Source organism: Micromys minutus (assembly GCF_963924665.1).
Source record: "Micromys minutus genome assembly, chromosome: 16".
NCBI classification, from domain to species: Eukaryota; Metazoa; Chordata; class Mammalia; order Rodentia; family Muridae; genus Micromys; species Micromys minutus.
The window spans coordinates 17,894,297-17,911,788 of record NC_137985.1 but is presented as its reverse complement, the minus strand read 5'-3'; the positions used below and the strand labels follow the sequence as shown (position 1 = coordinate 17,911,788).

General features: G+C 49.8%; 2 protein-coding genes across 4 annotated transcripts; one reads left to right on the top strand and one right to left on the bottom strand.

The window, feature by feature from the left end:
• The first annotated feature begins 4,580 nt into the window (after nucleotides 1–4,580).
• Nucleotides 4,581–9,030, top strand: EPOR (erythropoietin receptor). Of its 3 annotated transcripts, none has more exons than XM_080929762.1 (8): nucleotides 4,584–4,765; nucleotides 5,742–5,874; nucleotides 6,244–6,419; nucleotides 6,506–6,663; nucleotides 7,264–7,417; nucleotides 7,497–7,584; nucleotides 8,080–8,167; nucleotides 8,252–9,030. In XM_080929762.1, the coding sequence occupies exons 1-8, from the start codon at nucleotides 4,651–4,653 to the stop codon at nucleotides 8,861–8,863; spliced, it is 1,524 nt and encodes a 507-aa protein (XP_080785888.1). In that variant the 5' UTR covers nucleotides 4,584–4,650; the 3' UTR covers nucleotides 8,864–9,030. The 3 variants fall into 3 exon arrangements, with proteins under 3 accessions (XP_080785887.1, XP_080785888.1, XP_080785889.1); XM_080929763.1 differs by lacking the exon at nucleotides 4,584–4,765 and adding an exon at nucleotides 5,581–5,658; XM_080929761.1 differs by having other exon boundaries at nucleotides 4,581–4,765; nucleotides 8,080–9,030.
• A 419-nt stretch (nucleotides 9,031–9,449) lies between these two features.
• On the bottom strand, nucleotides 9,450–12,246 carry SWSAP1 (SWIM-type zinc finger 7 associated protein 1). Its single transcript, XM_080930686.1, has 2 exons — nucleotides 11,934–12,246; nucleotides 9,450–11,282 (listed from the first exon to the last, which is right to left on the bottom strand). Exons 1-2 carry the CDS (start codon nucleotides 12,174–12,176, stop codon nucleotides 10,680–10,682), a joined length of 846 nt encoding a protein of 281 aa, XP_080786812.1. The 5' UTR covers nucleotides 12,177–12,246; the 3' UTR covers nucleotides 9,450–10,679.
• Nucleotides 12,247–17,492: the final 5,246 nt, after the last annotated feature.

Below are 17,492 nucleotides of genomic sequence, written 5' to 3'. Positions count from 1 at the left end.
ATCAGAATAGGCATTGCTGAAAAGAAACTGCTATCTCCTGTATTGAAAAGTCCAGTGAGGGGCTGGAGAGTTCAGCTTCATGATTAAGATCATTGTGTGTGTGTGTCTTTGTGTGTGTGTTTGTGTGTGTGTGTGAAGGCCCCAAGTTTTATTCCCAGCAACTACACTACTTCCTTGGTACAAGGCACAGGTGTGGTATACAGACAGACATACAAAATAACAAATCTGTTTAAAACAAAAGTCCAATAGGGCCTACAGCCATATGCCCCCTCTCATCTGAAAAATACAGTGTTTGACTTCAGGTACAGCAAGATCCAGGAACTCAAACGACATCATCCGGATTTTGTTGTTCTCTTGACTCTGATTTGTTCTGAGAATAAGAATGTCTGTTCTCCCTCGAATTCATCCACCTCCTATGGGAACAGAGCCACTGAAAGTAAAAGCTACAGATGGGTTGGTCACTCCAGGGCTCAGGAGGCTAAAGTTGGAGCGTGGTGTTAAGGCCAACCTAAGTTACATAAGAGACCATGTGTCAAAACAACATGAACACATTCTCTAGGTTAGGGATCAAACACAGGGCTTTGTGCATGGGAGTATCCTGCCACTGAGCTGCCATAGAAAGAAAAAGGGTGCTTTGCCTAACTCTCCTGCAGTGAAGAGAATCACACGACTAATTATTGGTCAATTCCAAGGACTACTCTTGGTTTGTTTTGTTTGAGACAGGGTTTCTCTGTGTGTATTCCTGGCTGTCCTGGAACTCACTTGGTAGGCCCTGAACTCACAGAGACCTGCTGGCTCTGCCTCTCCAGTGCTGGGATTAAAGGCATGCATCACCAGCGGCCCAGCTCCAAGGGCTACTCTTAAAGGGGAGTGGTGAGGCTTTCTGCTGGTTAGAGTGAAGACACAAGGTAACCAATATGGTTGGGTGGTCACATCCTCCGAATAACTGAGCAACAAGAGGGAAGGTGCATGGGCTCCTGGAGCCAAACAGCCACCATGTAGATGGTTGTTATCAGAGAGTAATGTCAGAAATAAATCGCTACCTCTTCCTGCTATTATTCGGGTTTTCCCTAGTACCAAAAGAACACATCTTTGACACCAGCAGTCAGGAGGCAGAGGTGACTTCCAGGATTGTCAGGACTAACACACACACACACACACACACACACAAAACCAAACCAGGGGATGGCTCAGTGGTTAAGAGCACTGACTGCTCTTCCAGGGGTCCTGAGTTCAAATCCCAGCAACCACGTGGTGACTCACAACCATCTGTAATGGGATCTGAGGCCCTCTTCTGGTGTGTCTGAAGACAGCTACAGTGTACTCACATAAAATAAATAAAATAATTCAAAGAAAGAAAACCAAACAACAACAAAAGAACATTTTTGGGTGACTTGCTTGCCTCTATCATGTGTGTGTGTGTGTGTGTGTGTGTGTGTGTGTGTTGTTCTCCACCTTATTTTTGAGACAGGGTCTCTCACTGAGCCTGGCACTCACATGTTCAGCTAGGCTGGCTAGTCAGTGAGCTATCTCGCTGCAATGAGGTTTCCTGCCTTTTCCACAGGTGCTGGGGATTTGAACTCTGGTCCTCATGCTTGCACAGCAAACACCTTAACCCCTGAGCCTTCCCCTCAGCTAGTGTTTCCAATTTGTTTGCTTTCTTTGTTGTTTTTAGTCAAAACTCTGGGGGGGGTGAGAAGGGGGAGGAGAAGGGGGGGTCTGCACTTCTGCAGGTTACAGCATCTGCCTTACTCTCACAGGCTCCACACACAGCGGGAAGGTGCCCTCCCTCCCTAGAAGAAGGTGCTTCTATTTGCTTCCAGAGCAGGTTCCATTGGGTGGGCGTGGTCGTTTCTGAGCCTGTGACTTCCAGCTGATTGGCCAGGCCTAGACTCTACCCCAATCTCCGGATCTGGCAGAGAAGATTCAGATCCCAGGGCAGAGTTTGGGAGGGAACATGCTTTCAAGGTAAATTTGAGAGCCTGTCAGAAGAGGGAATTCTGGTGAATGGGGATAAAATGGGGAAGAAGAGCAGGTATACGAAGGTCCCTGTGAGTTTGATCATTTGATATATAACCATACTGTCTCCAAAAAGAATTTTTAAGACATATGCAAACAACCCCAAAATCACATGTGTTCAGTGCCCCTGGTTGCTAGAAGAGGGTGTTGGATCTCCCAGATCAAGAGTGACAGTTGTGAGACGCCTGGGAATCTAACCCAGGTCCTCTGAAAGATTTAATCATGGAGCCATCTTTCCAGCTTTGAGACAGGGTCATGAGATGTGGCCCAGGCTGTTGTTGGATTTATTCCTCCTGCCTCAGCTTCCTAAGCACTGGGATTACAGATGTTTGCTACTACTTTCTGCCTTTGTATTGTCTTTTTAAATAAAAACTGTGTGTATGAGTGCCTGTGTTTGTATGTGTGGGTACATACGTCATGTGCACGGGTGAGGTCGGAGGACAACTTGTGGTGTGAGTTCTGTCCTTTCTGAAGAGTCACACTGACCTCTGCCTTTGTAGCTGTTGTTTTATGTGTTCCATGTATTTTATGTTTTATATGTTCTATGCTTTATGTGTTTTATATGTTCTATGTGTTTTGTGTTTTATGTGCGCCACATGTGTCACTTAGGTCATTCGGCTTGGAGACAAGTTGCCCCTGAGCCATCTTCCGGGCTCTCTGTTCATGTGTGTGTGTATGCGTGTATGCATGTAGGTATGTATGTTTCCATAGGTCTTAGTTACTGTCATACTGCTGCGAAGAGACACCATGACCAAGGCAACTTATAAAGGAAAGCATTTCATCGGGGCTGGCTCACAGTTTCAGAGGTGACCCATTACCATCATGACGGGAAACATGGTGGCAGGTGCTGAAGCAACAACCAAGAGCTTACATCTGACCCCAGGACTTAGCACAAGGAAGACTGGGTGTGTCACTGCTTTCAAAACCTCAAACTGGCCTCCCAGTGGCATACCTCATCCAACAAGGCCACAGCTTTTTTAAAAAGTGATTTATTTTTTATTTTATGTGCACTGGTGTTTTGCCTGCCCGGATGTCTATGTGAGGGTGTCGAATCCCCTAGAACTTGGGTTACAGACAGTTGTGAACTGCCATGTGGGTTCTAGAAATTGAACTCAGGCCATTTGGAAGAGCAGCCATTGCTCTCTACCCCTGAGCCATCTCTCCAGCCCTCAGGGCTGCACCTCTTAATGCTTCCTAAACAGTCTGCCAACTGGGAACCAAACATCCAAATATATGAGCTTCGAGAAGACATTCTTATTTAAACCACTGTATCATATATACATGTGTGTATGTATGTATGTTTCTGCACACCTATCTGTCCATTTGTGTATCTGCACATATATACATATATGAACATATCCATACATGTATCTTTGTATGTATATATCCATATGTGTCTATTCATGTACGTATGTATCCATGCTTGTGTCTACCCATGTATGTATGAATGTATGCATGCATGTATGTATGTGTGCATCCATCTGTCTCTGTATTTTGTTGGTTCTAGGGATAAACCCAGAGCTTTCTACATGGTAGGCAAGCACTGTCCCATGAGCTACACACCCATTCAACTTTTTTTTAAGTATAGAAAGCACAAGTCTGTGATCTCAGCACTCAGGAGCCTGAGACAGGAGGATTGCCCCAGTGGGCTATTCAGTGACACCCTACATCGAAGAAAGCAAACAATCCTGGGGCTGCAGAGTTGGCAGAGCACTTACCCGGCATGGCCGAGGCTCTGGACTCCATCCCCAGCGCCACCAACACCCAGGAAGTGGAGGCAAGAGGGCCAGAAGTCTAAGATCATCCTTAGTTATAAAGAGAGTTTGAGGTCAGCTTGGGATACAAGGAGACCTATCTCAATAATAATAATAATAATCGGGGCTGGTGAGATGGCTCAGGTGTCAAGGACTTTTCTGCCAAACCCTGAAGACTGAAGCTCAATGCCAGAAACACATGGTAGGAGAGAGCCGACTCCCAAAGTTGTTCTGGGCTGCCCACATGTGCCCTGCTGCATTTGAGTATGCATACCCACGCACACACAAATAAATGTAAAATTTTAAATCATAAATGACAGTTCACATGTCCACAGCCATGTAATTCATAAACAGGAAACACTGTAGCATGTGCTTGTCACACTGCATGGCCCTGTCCCATTCACACACCCAGATGCTAGCTGTCTTTCTTTCTGAACTGGGCTGGAGAAGAGATACTGGCCCGCGTGATAGCCTCACTTCCATCTGTGGCCTGCCTGCTCTACAGCGGGCTAGTTTCACAAATGCCCTGACTAGACGGTGAAGCAAGCTAAGTCACCTGTCCATGACCACAATAACAAACCCACCAGAAACAAAACTCCGCTGTCTGCCCCACCCCCTACACTGGTTTAGGCAGTGGCTGTGCCCAAGAGGGCCTCTGTTCCCTTGGAGGCCTGTAGCTTATCTGTTCCCGGACTGCTAGCTGGCCCCGCCCCCTGGAGGGAGCTGCCACTTAGAAGCTCCTGGTCAGCTGTGTCCGGCAGCTGCTGCTGACCTAGCTGTGGACTAGGGGAAAGGGGAAAGAGGAAAGGGAAGGGGAGGTGGGGGGCGAAACGGGGGGATGGTGGAGCCCTGAGTTTCCTGAAGCTGGGGCTGCATCATGGGCCAACTCAGGGTGGCCCTCTGGCCTCGGGTTGGCCCCCTCTGTCTCCTACTTGCTGGGGCAGCCTGGGCATCCTCACCCAGCCTCCCGGACCCCAAGTTTGAGAGCAAAGGTAAGAACTGCACATGGGCACCTCCTCATGTCCCAGAAGGGGAGTGCTATGGCTTGAATTCCCAGCCTGGGTCCCAGGGGCTAAATGTTCCCTGAACCTCCAGTTGAAATTCTAGGGGCCAAACTGATGTCTGAACTTGATGAGGCATCTCGGTGTGTTTGACCCCTGGAATGATGCTCAGGGCAGAAGCCTTATGATTGTTTTGGATGTCTGGTTATTTGTTTGAAACAGGATCTCACTAGGTGTTCCAGGATGGCCTTGAACTGCTAGGATTAAAGGCCCTCACTATGCCTGTACTGTTTTTGTTTTAGAGGTAGGGTCTGTGTAGCCAAAGCTGCCCTCAGACTCATTATGTAATTGAGGTTAAGCTTGAATTCCTGATCGTCCACCTGCATGAGGCAACACATTCGGCTCTGTTTTGTGTTCCGCGGGAGTCTGGGATATGGTAGAAATCGCAGGGATAAGTAAGGTCCGATCTCCTGCGGGAGGTGATCAAGCTCGCCAAGACCCTGAAATAGATCAGGTAGTCGTAAAACAAGACCCGCTGCAAACGACTGTAAACACAGTTTGGCGGGCGGATGGTGCTAGATCCCTTGGACGGCTTGCTAGGAGGAGGAAGGGGGGCGGGGGACACGGTTGGCGCTATCGGGGGACAGCCGGGTGCCTGCGGGAACCGATAGGAGGCCGAATTCTCTGCGCGAACACACACCCGCTAGGGCGGGGCCAACACCGCTCAACTTCCAGCGAGTGGGCGTGCGCACGGGGGTGGAACAAGGCAGGCCCCGTCAATACTCTTAGGAGTTCTGGAGGCGCCACTTTTGCAAGACCCCTCGAAGGCCCTTTTGGAGAAGAGGGCGGAGCACTAAAATCGGATCTTCACAGGCGACAGGAGGGTGGGTAAGGGGACTGTGGAAGACAGTCCTGGACTTCCCTGATCCCTCCCCCCCCACCACGCCATGACTATTCCCCTTTCTAGCGGCCCTGCTGGCATCCCGGGGCTCCGAAGAACTTCTGTGCTTCACCCAGCGCTTGGAAGACTTGGTGTGTTTCTGGGAGGAAGCGGCGAGCTCCGGGATGGGCTTCAACTACAGCTTCTCCTACCAGCTCGAGTGAGTCCCCCCAGGACTGGGTGACCTTAGAAGGGGGTGGGTGCAGCAGCGCTTCCTGAATGTCATAGCCTGAAATGGTTCCCTCGGCCTGTGGAGACTAGGTTAAGGGTGGGAAACTCCGGAACGGAGGCGGGGATGGGGGCGGTACGAATGGTGTGGAGGTCGCCCCTGGTGGCTGGTGCTGGAATAATTCTTTTCCATCAATGGACTCAGGTGTTAGGTTGGAATTAGGGCACTACCAGGTCGTGGTAGTCAAAGTGCTCTGGTCCCACGATGTAGGCCAAAGAAATCGGAAACTCTCCAGTCACCTCCTGCACTCCCTGCTTGTTCAACCTTTTCTTCCCGGCTTCCCCCGCCCCCATCACACAGGGGTGAGTCACGAAAGTCATGTCGCCTGCACCAGGCGCCCACCGCCCGCGGCTCCGTGCGTTTCTGGTGTTCACTGCCGACCGCGGACACCTCGAGTTTTGTGCCGCTGGAGCTGCGGGTGACGGAGGCCTCCGGATCTCCTCGCTACCACCGCATCATCCATATCAATGAAGTAGGTAGGTGAGAGGAGATGGGGGAGACAGCGGTCGGGGTGGGGACAGGACTGGGTCCCCGCCTACACGATCCACTTCACTTTCTGCAGTGCTCCTGGACGCCCCCGCGGGGCTGCTGGCGCGCCGGGCAGAAGAGGGCAGCGACGTGGTGCTGCGCTGGCTGCCACCTCCTGGGGCACCTATGACCACCCACATCCGCTACGAGGTGGACGTGTCAACAGGCAACCGGGCAGGAGGGACACAAAGGGTAAGAGAACAGCCCCATCCAACCTTCCTGAGTCCTGGCCCAAAGTCCCCCTCCTTCAAGTCTCTCTCCCGGTGCCCAACATCCCACCGCTATTTTAAAACTGCTCTCTTGCCTGACATTTAAAAAATAACATTTATGTACGTGTGTGTGGTAGGTGCACACTTGCCACTGTATACTTGCAGAGGTCCAAGGATAACTTTCGCGAGTTTCTGTTCCCACCACGTGGGTCCACTGAACCACACTATGGAGCTCACGATAAGTCAGTCCCCCCGCCCCTCCCCCCACTTTGCTCATGCCTCTGGGGCAACGCATCAGAGCCTCAGCCGCTCTTAACAACTTAGTACAAATTCTCAGACATCACCTGCAAGGTGTCTGCCTCTACCTTTATGTGGCCCAGAGCCAGTTCCTGACTTTGGGGGGGGGGTCCCCTCTCTCTGATTGGCTTTGAGCCAAAAAACGGAGCTTATCAGTTGATTCTTGAACTCTCCTAAGTACCCGTCCCATAATTAGGGTGCTGACTAGAGGCCTCCGTGCAAGTCCCCAAATACCCTTCTCGCTGGGTGTGTTGGTTAGCTGTCTCCTGGTTCCACCCGCCCCCAGGTGGAGGTCCTGGAAGGCCGCACTGAGTGTACACTGAGCAACCTGCGGGGCGGGACCTACTACACCTTCGCTGTCCGAGCGCGCATGGCCGAGCCGAGCTTCAGCGGATTCTGGAGCGCCTGGTCTGAGCCCGCGTCGCTACTGACCGCTAGCGGTGAGGCCCCAGTTCCTCGGGGTGAAGGAGGAGCTGGGCCAAACACCAGGCAAACCTCCCTGACCTTCTTGCCTCCCAGACCTGGACCCTCTCATCTTGACGCTGTCTCTCATTCTCGTCCTCATCTCACTGCTGCTGACCGTGCTCGCCCTGCTGGCCCACCGCCGGTGAGCCCCTTCCCTGAGCTCTAACCTACATCGTCCCCTGGGATCTCCCTCTCTAGAGAAAGGGAAGCTCAGACTGGGGTGAACATTTGCCCAGAGTAACAAACACAGAGTGAGGCCACGCAACACTTCTTCACTCTTGGGCGGCTGCGGGAGTTCCTTTGACCATAGCGATGGCTCCTTCCTGCATTCCTTTGTGGGTTCCATTTCCCGATGTCGCCCACTTTTCCAAACCAACCAGAAAGTTTAACGGAAAAGATTTAAGCCAGTTGCTTTAATGATCTGACCAGCCATGCTGAGGTATTTATAATTCCCAGTACACCCAAAGCTTTGCCCTTCCGGTTTTCCCGTAAGTGCACATCCTGTTACCCTTCGGTAGGGACTTGCTCATTCCTGCAGGAATGCTGAAAGTCACTGTGGTGGTGGGGTTGAGAGGGCACAAGTGAGTGAGTGTCCAGTGTCACAGGTCCATGGACTGGTTTCTAACGATTTCAACAGGACTCTGCAGCAGAAGATCTGGCCTGGTATCCCAAGCCCAGAGAGTGAGTTCGATGGTCTCTTCACCACCCACAAGGGTAACTTCCAGGTAGGTGACCTGTTTGTCCTCTCTGGGGCTGCCTGCTGCCACACGCTGAAGCCCGCTCTGAGCCCACAAGTGTTCTCGTTCCAGCTCTGGCTGTTGCAGCGTGATGGCTGTCTGTGGTGGAGTTCCAGCAGCTCCTTCCCTGAGGATCCACCTGCCCACCTAGAGGTCCTCTCAGAGCGACGCTGGGCAGTGACTCAGGCTGGGGATCCAGGGGCAGATGACGAGGGGCCCTTGTTGGAGCCAGTAGTCAGTGAGCATGCCCAGGACACCTACCTGGTGTTGGATGAGTGGTTGCTGCCCCGGAGCCCATGCAGTGGGAACCTCTCAGGGCCTGGGGACAGTGTGGACCCTGTGACGATGGGTGAAGGCTCAGAAACATCTTCCTGTCCCTCTGATTCGGCCTCAAAGCCCGGGCCAGAGGGCACCTCACCTCCCAGCTTTGAGTACACGATCCTGGACCCCAGCTCTCAGCTCCTGTGCCCTCGGGCACTGCCTCCTGAGCTGCCTCCCACCCCGCCTCACCTGAAGTACCTATACCTTGTGGTGTCCGATTCTGGCATCTCAACAGATTACAGTTCGGGAGGTTCCCAGGGAGTCCACGGGGACTCATCTGATGGCCCCTACTCCCACCCCTATGAGAACAGCCTCGTCCCAGACCCAGAGCCTCTGCGTTCCAGCTATGTGGCCTGCTCCTAGGACTCCAGCCTACAATACAGCCTGTAGTTTCTAAACCTACAGCTTCTTGAACAGGATTGCTGAGGTCATATGTAAAGTCATGGCTGCCCAGGAAGTGACAGCCTTGCAATGTTAAGATGATAGTAATGTCTGTACATAGAAATATATATATTAATTTTTTTCTACCATGACTGTCTTATTTGTGTGTGTAGGATGTGAATGTGGGTGTATAATACCTCAGTTCATAGATGGAAGTCGATACTCCCCTCTCACCTCTAGGTAGAGCACCTTGTTGCTGACTTATTTCCTGCTCCAGGCTAGCTGTCTGTGTACTTGTTTGTCTCTCCTGTCTGCCTCCCATCTTGCCTTTGGGTTGCCACAAAGACTGCAGACTGCACCACAACCCTTCCCTCTGAGTTCTCTTGCTGGCCCACATTTTGGCTGTTTGAGACAAGGAAGCTGAAGGTGACCTTGACCTCCCTAGTGCTGGGTTCCAGCTCCATCACACCCAGCTCACGTGGAGGTTCGTGCATGTTAGGCAGGTGTTCTGCCATGACCTCGGACCCCATCTTTGCCTGGACCCTGCCCATGGAAATGAACAGTTAGCACTGAAATTTTGGATCTGGCAACATGAAGACAGACTATAATGGTCAGCGTACATTTCACCAGCTGCCAATATATGCTGCTCCAAAACCTAATGCCTTATCCACTGTTGGCAACACTGCTCCTGCGGGACATGAACAGACATCTGCTTGCCCAGAGAGAAAACCCAAAGTCCAGTTTGGTGAACCAATAAAGTTTTACTGGGGTTATTTTCAGAAATATGAGTGAGGGGTTTATCCATGGGACACATGCAGAACTGACGCTGACACCGTGAGAAGATTCCTAACCACTGAGCTTTCTCTCCAACTCCCTAGTTCTTGTCTGTCTTTGAGACAGGGTCTCTATGTAGCCCCGATTGGCCTGGAGCTTGCCACGTAGACCAGGCTGGCCTTAAACCTGCCTCTGTGCTAGAATTAAAGGCCTGTGCCACCACACCTGGCCCATTTTGGTTTTTGGAGGCAGGATCTAGCATAAGCCAGCATGGTTTCCGACACCTTATATAGCCGAGGCCAGTCTTGCATTCGTGATCCCCTACTTCTACCTCCCAGAGCTGGCCTTACCATTTTGTACACCCCCATGCTCAGCTTCAGCCCAATGACTTTAAAAACGTACATCCTAAGAAAGCTAAATGCATGCTTACTCTATATGGAGTGAATCCACTCCCAAGTCTACACCCTGAACACATGTGCAAGGCCGCGTGTAAGACTAGATCGCTGACAGTATGTAAGTCAACACAGAGGTAACTGGGATGCAGGCACCCATGCAATGTGTAAGAGGAGCCAAGAACAGGAATACTCCACAGGCCCCACCCTCAAGAAATGAAGGAGGATCAGGAGTTCAAGGGCAGACTTAGCTAAGTATCTAGTTTGAGGCTAGTCTGACTTACAAGAGAACCAGTGTGGGTAAAAAAGTGCAGCAGACAGCAAGAACTGAACTAGGAAATATGGCTGTGTCTCATTAACAGCAGTGAGTGGGCAGAGCAGGGCTCCAGTGATCTCTTTATTTATCTTAAAGGTTTCATTATTAATTTGTGATTATTATGAGTGTGGAGGGCACGTGTGTGCCTCTACCCAAATGTGGAGGTCCGAAGACAACTTGCAGGAGTTGGTTCCATTTTTCTTCTACATGGGTCCTGGGAATCAGTCAAGTTATCACTCTTGTTCCAAGGCCCCTGACCTCCTGAGCCATCTTGCCGGCCCTCAACAACAATAACGCTGGTTTATAAACAGGAAACCTACATTTTCCAGGTTCTGAACTCTGCACCTGTCCCTGAAGTAAGTACTCCATCCAAGGGAGACCCAGGATCAGGAAGGTTGTCATACCCCAAAGTTAACGACTGGCTTCCTGCACTTGAACCTTTTTTATCTGGGCTGAGCTTAGAAGCCTGGGCAGGCCATGGGGTGATCTTCATCTCTCCACCAGGTAAGAAAGTCACTGACCACTCTGTCCTGGGACTCAGCTGGCCTGGCTCTAGGCTGGCTCGAAGGCAGCAATGCTGTCCCAAGTCTAGGGTATCTGGCTGCAGACGGCACTGTGCAGGAAAATACCGCTGAAGCAATGCAAGATGTGGGACTTCGCCATCTGCTTCTTTTTGGGTTTCAAGGGCCACCACAAGCCCACAGCTGCCATTGGCTCCAAGACGGTGACTAAAGTAGGCAGCCGTATCCAGAAGCAATGCAGCCAAGTAGGCGGCTTCCTGGACACCTGGATCCTCTGCTAAATATTCTTCCAGGCCATCCAGGAGTAGAAGGGATGGGACAGGTGCTGGGGCCTCATGGGCAGAGGCTAGTAGCTGGAGAAGCTCTTGAATTGATGATGGGTACTGGAATCGAACCTTCTAGAAGATAGGAAACAGCTAGATTTAATATAGGAGGTCAAAACTCCCCATTAGGGCTACCTCACTTCTTCCATACTTTCTGGTAGAGGGTCTCATGATCCATCTGGAAAGTTCCAGAACAAAGCACCAGCTCAAATATTCCTCACCCTTGTCACCTTCCCTTTTCCAGCCCTTATCACTGCCCAAGATTATTTAAGGAATAAATATTTTTTCTTTAATACAGGGTTTCATGTAATACTGAATGATCGCAAACTTTTGACCTCCTAAGAACTGAATCCCAGGCATATATTACCAAGTCTGGTTAAAGGGATAGAAAGAACCCAGGGCTTTGCACATGTTAGGTGAGTTCTATATTGAGTGAGCCCCAGCCCGTCTTTTTTGTTGGTTGTGGTGGTTTGTTTTGGCTTGGCACCTATGCTCGCCAACGCCGTCCAACTACAGAACGGTCTTCCATTTAATCTTCAACTAAACCCGCAATGTCCCGTCCCACGTGCCTACTCCGCCTCTTCCACCCACCACTTCCATAGAAACTTTATGACGATTTAGCGGTAAATCTACGATCCACACTGTCATTTACCTATCGAACTGTCACTCACGCGCAACCTAGCCCGCCATTGGGTGACGCATTGCCAGGTCCAGCCCTCCGGTTACCTGGAGCCGCCAATGGTCTCGTGCTGCGGGTGTACTGAGCGGCAGGCTCTGAAGGGGCCTTCGAGTCAGGAAGAGGACCGGCCCGCGGCCTTCCCCCGCCGCCTCAAGAGCGGCCGCAAACAGCAGCGACGTCTGCGCAGAGCGCGGAGCGCCGAGCAACAGCAATGGCGGCCCGGCAGCGCCACCCACTCCGGGCCCTGCAGCGAAGCCGGCATTCAGCACCCGCCTCAGCGCCTCCGCCATTTGCTAAGTACCGCTGACCAATCAGAAGGGAGATCCCATCCTAGGTCCGCCCACACCGAGGCCTCATTGGCTATAGACTACACAGTATTGGTTCGTCACTGGCTGTCGGCAAATGGTCAAAACACGGAGCGTGGAGGGAATGGGTGCTTAAGGAAATCTGATGCAAGAAGCCGCGAGATTGATTAAAAGGGAGATCAAGGATTCAAGCACGCTCCCCAGAGACGCCCAGGTTCAAAGTCGGAGCCGATACGAGCACTGGTTCCTCCTCCAAAAGACCCGGGTTCATTTCCCACTACCTACTAGGTGACTCTCAGCCATCCATCACTAGGGCGTTATCTTCTGGCCTCCGCGGGCATGTGGCGCACATATTCTAATGACCCCCAGCGCGCACGCACACACATGTGAAAATAAAGCTAAAAATTAAAAAATGTAAAAGCCGGTCGGTGGTGTCACGTAGGCGGCCAGTCTATAGAAACCGTCTCTTAAAAAAAAGTAGGTCCCCTTAGCTATATCTTGAGGTTTGCAACCAGCCTGAGCTACATGAACACCTATCTTTAAAATAATAATAATGGTAATAATAATAATAATACCAGACTTTTAGCTTGCGCACCTGCAAAATGAGTATTGTAATTCCATGTAATCATTACAATGTGTTGCTGTGATTATTTGCTAATGCCACCGAAGGAAAGTTTACAGAAGGGATACCTGTTTGCTTGTCTCTACATATTGGAATATGGGGATGGTTTTTATGGGCTACAGAGTCATAGATTTGGCTTTTTTTTTTTTTCTTTTCTTTTTGTGCTAGGGTCCCAGACATTTTAGCCTATGCCACCATAAGTTGATGCAAGGCTGGGGATGGAATTAAGGGGTTTGTATATGCTGAGCAAGCACTCTGCAAACTGCCACACCCGAGCTCTCCAAGAGGAGTTATTACATTTATTTAGTTGGTGTGAGTGTGTATATACTCTCGTTACACAGGGTTCTTGTGTCCTGAGGACAGGTTCTAGGATGGGATGTAGTTCTTTCTCCCCCACCACGTGTGTTCTTGGATGACAGAACTTTAGGGTTGGTGGCATAAGCCATCTCACGGGCCCTGATGTCTGTTTCAAGTCTTTTGTTGTGTAGGTGTGTGCCCGATCGCCTGTGCCAGCCTGAGCGTGTGGGGGTCAGTCCTTCCTTCCGTCTCATCTGTAGTACTGTGTCTTGTTCGCTGTTGCCAGACCGGATGGCCATCACAGCCCCATCGTGAGACCTATGCTTCCTCCCGGGCTCACTGTATGAGGGCTCTTGAAGAGGCCTGTCATCTAACTTTGTCTTTGGCCTGCGAGCGTCTTAATGCGTGCTTGTATTGAGAGAAGAGAGAACATTGCTTGTGGGAGGGAAGAGAGATTGAAGAGGAGAAGAGAATGAGGGGCTTCAGTCGCTTCATTCACTCGAGTCTGTGACCACACTGGAGAAGTGCAGTCCTTGTTGAGTCACTGAAGAAAGGCGGAAGAACTGAGGAAACCAAGGTGAGTGATCCTGATTGCTCAGCCAGTCTCTTCACCCAAACTCGGCTCTAGAGCTGTCACTCAAGCCTGTGTTTCCCTGGAAACCTTGTCTCCTAGTAACTTCAAAGTGGTACGGTTGCCTGGAGACTCAGGAACAGGGCGGAACTTTGATTTCCTGAGCTTACTCTCTCCCTCTGGGGACAAAAAAACAGCTCCACAACATCCCCCAGTACACCCACACACAAACAGCTGGTCATCCCTCACCCTGCACACACACATACACACACCATGCACACACCCTGCGCACACACATGCACACACACCAGGAACACGTTGAGATGACTGTGTAATTGAGATTTTGCAGACAAACACATACATCCTCAGCATCAGCCCCACCCCCACCGCAGACACAGCCTGACACTGCAAAGCTTACAGTACACAAGCCCCAGGTCACAGGAGAACGCTCTCCACAGGTCCTTTTCACGTCTTCCTCCTTGCCCGGAACAACTGGCTCTAAGGGCTCTGTCTACTTTTGGGTTTGTTTATTTGTTTGGCTGGTTGCTGCTTTGGTCTCTTCCTCCCTCTCTTCCCCTCAGCATTCTAGGTTCCACATGTGCTAAGTGAACATTTAAACATCGAGCTAAACACAGCCCTGGCCCTATTTTTTTTTTTTTTGTCCCCACTTGATTTTTCTATATTTTTGTTCTATGGCTATAAAAGTTGGCCCATATGCATTATGTGCACCACATGAGCCCGGTGCCCTTAGAAGTCAAAACTGGGCCACCATGTGAATGCTGGGGACTGTATCCAGGTCCTCTGCCTCCTGGGTGCCTCTGTCTCCTGGGTGCTAGGATAAAGGTTTGCAACCACAACTACCTGTCTTTTTTTTTTTTTTTTTTAATGTGTAGTCCAGGCTGGCCTCTAACTCAGAGATCCTCCTGCCTCTGCCCCCTTCAGCAAATCCTACCGGCCCGCACCACCAGTACCGGCTTTAGTTTATTTTTAAATGTATATGAGTATATTGTAGACACTGTGGACACACCAGAAGAGGGCATCAGATCCCATTACAGATGGTTGTGAGCCACCATGTGGTTCCTGGGAGTAAACTCAGGACCTCTGGAAGAACAGTCAGTGCTCTTAGCCACTGAGCCATCTCTCTAGCCCTTCATTTTCTTTTTGAATTGAGACTTTTATTTCCTTAAGTTGCCTAGTCTGGTCTTGTATAATCCAGGGAAGCCTTGAATTCATGACCTTTCTGTGTCAATCTCATAAATAGCTCGGATTGCAGGCTGCAGCATGAGATCTAGGACTGGCTGCCATTTGTTAATGTATATGTAAACTTGTATGTGTATGAGCATCTTGTCTGCATGCATGTTTGTATTACATGAATGTGCAGTGCCCATGGAGGCCAGGAGAGGGCATTAAATCTGCTGGAACTGGAATTTCAGATGGTTGTGAGCCACTGTGTAAGGGCTGGAACTCAAACCCAGGTCCTCTAGATGAGCAACAAGTGCTATTAATTTGTAAAGGAGCATCTCTCCAGGCATCATCATCAATGACCATTATCATCAATAATCATCATCATCATCACCATCATCATCATCAATAATCATCATCACCATCATCAATAATCATCATCATCATTATCCTCCTCTTTTTTTGTTGTTCTTCTTTTTGTTCGAGTTATTTACTCATATTTTATGCACATGGCTGGTTTTCTCTAATGTGTGTTTGTGCATAAATGAATTTTAAAAACTGTATTTTTCTGTGTACCCATGTGTGGCTCTGGGCCCCTCAATGCTGCACAGAAGCAGAGGATGGCCTGCGGGAGTGGGAGTCAGTTCTGTCCTTCCACTGTGTGAGCCCTGAGATTTGAACTCAGGTTGACAGGCCTAGTGGCAAACCTTTTTATCTGCCAAGCTATCTTGTCAGCCCCCACTTTTTTTTTAATTCATTTGAGTCTCTGACTGAATATCTCCTGCTTATAGAGGCTTTGCTTGAGCAGGTGTATCCAAAACTAATGTGTCCCACATTTGTTTCTTAAAGATTCATTTCCTTTAAAAGTGTGTGTGTTTATGTGTGTATGTGTGTGTGTTGCTCAAATGTATGTGTACCATGTGTGTACCTTGTGCCCCCAGAGGCCAGAAGAGGGCATCAGATCCCATGAAACAGAGTTATGGATGGTTGTGAGTTGACCTGTAGGTGCTTGGTATCAAACCCAGGACTTCTAAAAACAAGCAAACAAACAAACAGCCTCTCCAGCACTTTAATTTTTTTTCAGCATCAGCATCATCATTTGTATTATTATTAATGTGTGTGTGCCTGTGTATGTCAGTGTGTGTGTGCGTCTGTGTGTCTTTGTATGTGTCTCTGTATGTCTGTGTCTGTGTATGCCTGTGTTTGTGTCTATATGTTTGTGCATGTGTCTCTGTGTGTATATGTGTGCATGTGGACATGATTGGGCAGCTATTCTATGGCAGGCATGTGGAGGCCAGAGAACAACCTTGTCTATCTGGTTCTCCCCTTCCACCTTTACCTAGGTTCTGGAGACCAAAATCAGGTCAACAGGTTTTGCAACAAGCATTCATAGCTGCTAACCTGTCTCCCATACCCAGTTTTCTCTTTTGTCTCAGCCTCCACACTAGCCTCCAACTTACTATATTGCTGAGAACAACCTTTAGTTTTGAATCCTACTGCTTTCATCTCCCACCCAGGTGCTTGTGTTGCAAACATGCATCATCATGGATGGCCACAAACATTGTTATATATCGGGGATGAAATATAGACAAATGATCTACCACTGAGCTTAACTCCCAGCTTTGGAGAGATTTAGGAGTTAATTTGTACTATCTACCTGAGGTTATACATTTGGGGTGTGCATCTAAACAAGAGTTTGCTGCAACCCTCCTGAGCAGGCTATTTCTCTACCAAGCCTTTAAGACCTTCCGTTGCCCTCCCGCAGTCAGCACCGAGGACAGAGTCGTTCCAGCGCTGTCCGTGGTTCTGACATTGTGATTCCTTCCTGACAGGCCAGTAAGTTTTAAGGCCCTTAGGCCTCACAAATGAGGTGTATGAGCTTTGCAAGCAGCCCTGGTTGGTCAAGATAGAGGCTGTTCTCACGGCGGATCTCCCGTGGCCAGTAACAAGTCTCTCCACCTTCCGGACCACCACCTCCTTTTCTGTTTACTCTGTCAATCACAGAGTTGCAGCCATACAAAGGTCCTAGTTCTTTCCTGGAGACATCAGGCCTGAGTCTCAAGCTTCAGGACCTTTGCACTTGCTGTCTTGTGTACCTAGGATTCTTACTGCCACACACATTAAGAGTCTGTTTCCGTTTCGGAATCATTGCGTAGTCATTCTCCTTGCCTGGTGTTCCAGGTTGGCTTCGAACTCACTGCTTACCCAAGGGCCACTGTGGACTGCTTAGCTTCCTGCCCCTCCCCCTCCCAAGTACTGAGATTATGGGCACATGCCACCACCCACTCCGAAAACGTTTCATTACCTTTATTTACTCAGTGCATGGGAAGTGATACTGTGTTGAGGTACAAGGAGTACTTAGTTCTCTCTCCCCAAGCAGTGGTTCTGGGGCAGCAAACTCAGGTTTGGTACAAGCCTCTTTACACAGTGAGCCATCTCTCCAGCCCCTCAATTTTTTAAACTTAAAAAGAAACATTTAAACAATTTTTTTTTTTTTTGCGTGTGCATGCTGTGTAAATGTTGGTGCCCCGGAGGGCAGAGGAGAACATCAGATCCCTTGAGCTTTCGTACAGTTGTGAGACATCCTACATGAATGCTGGGGACAGAACCTCACTCAGCCACGTCTCCA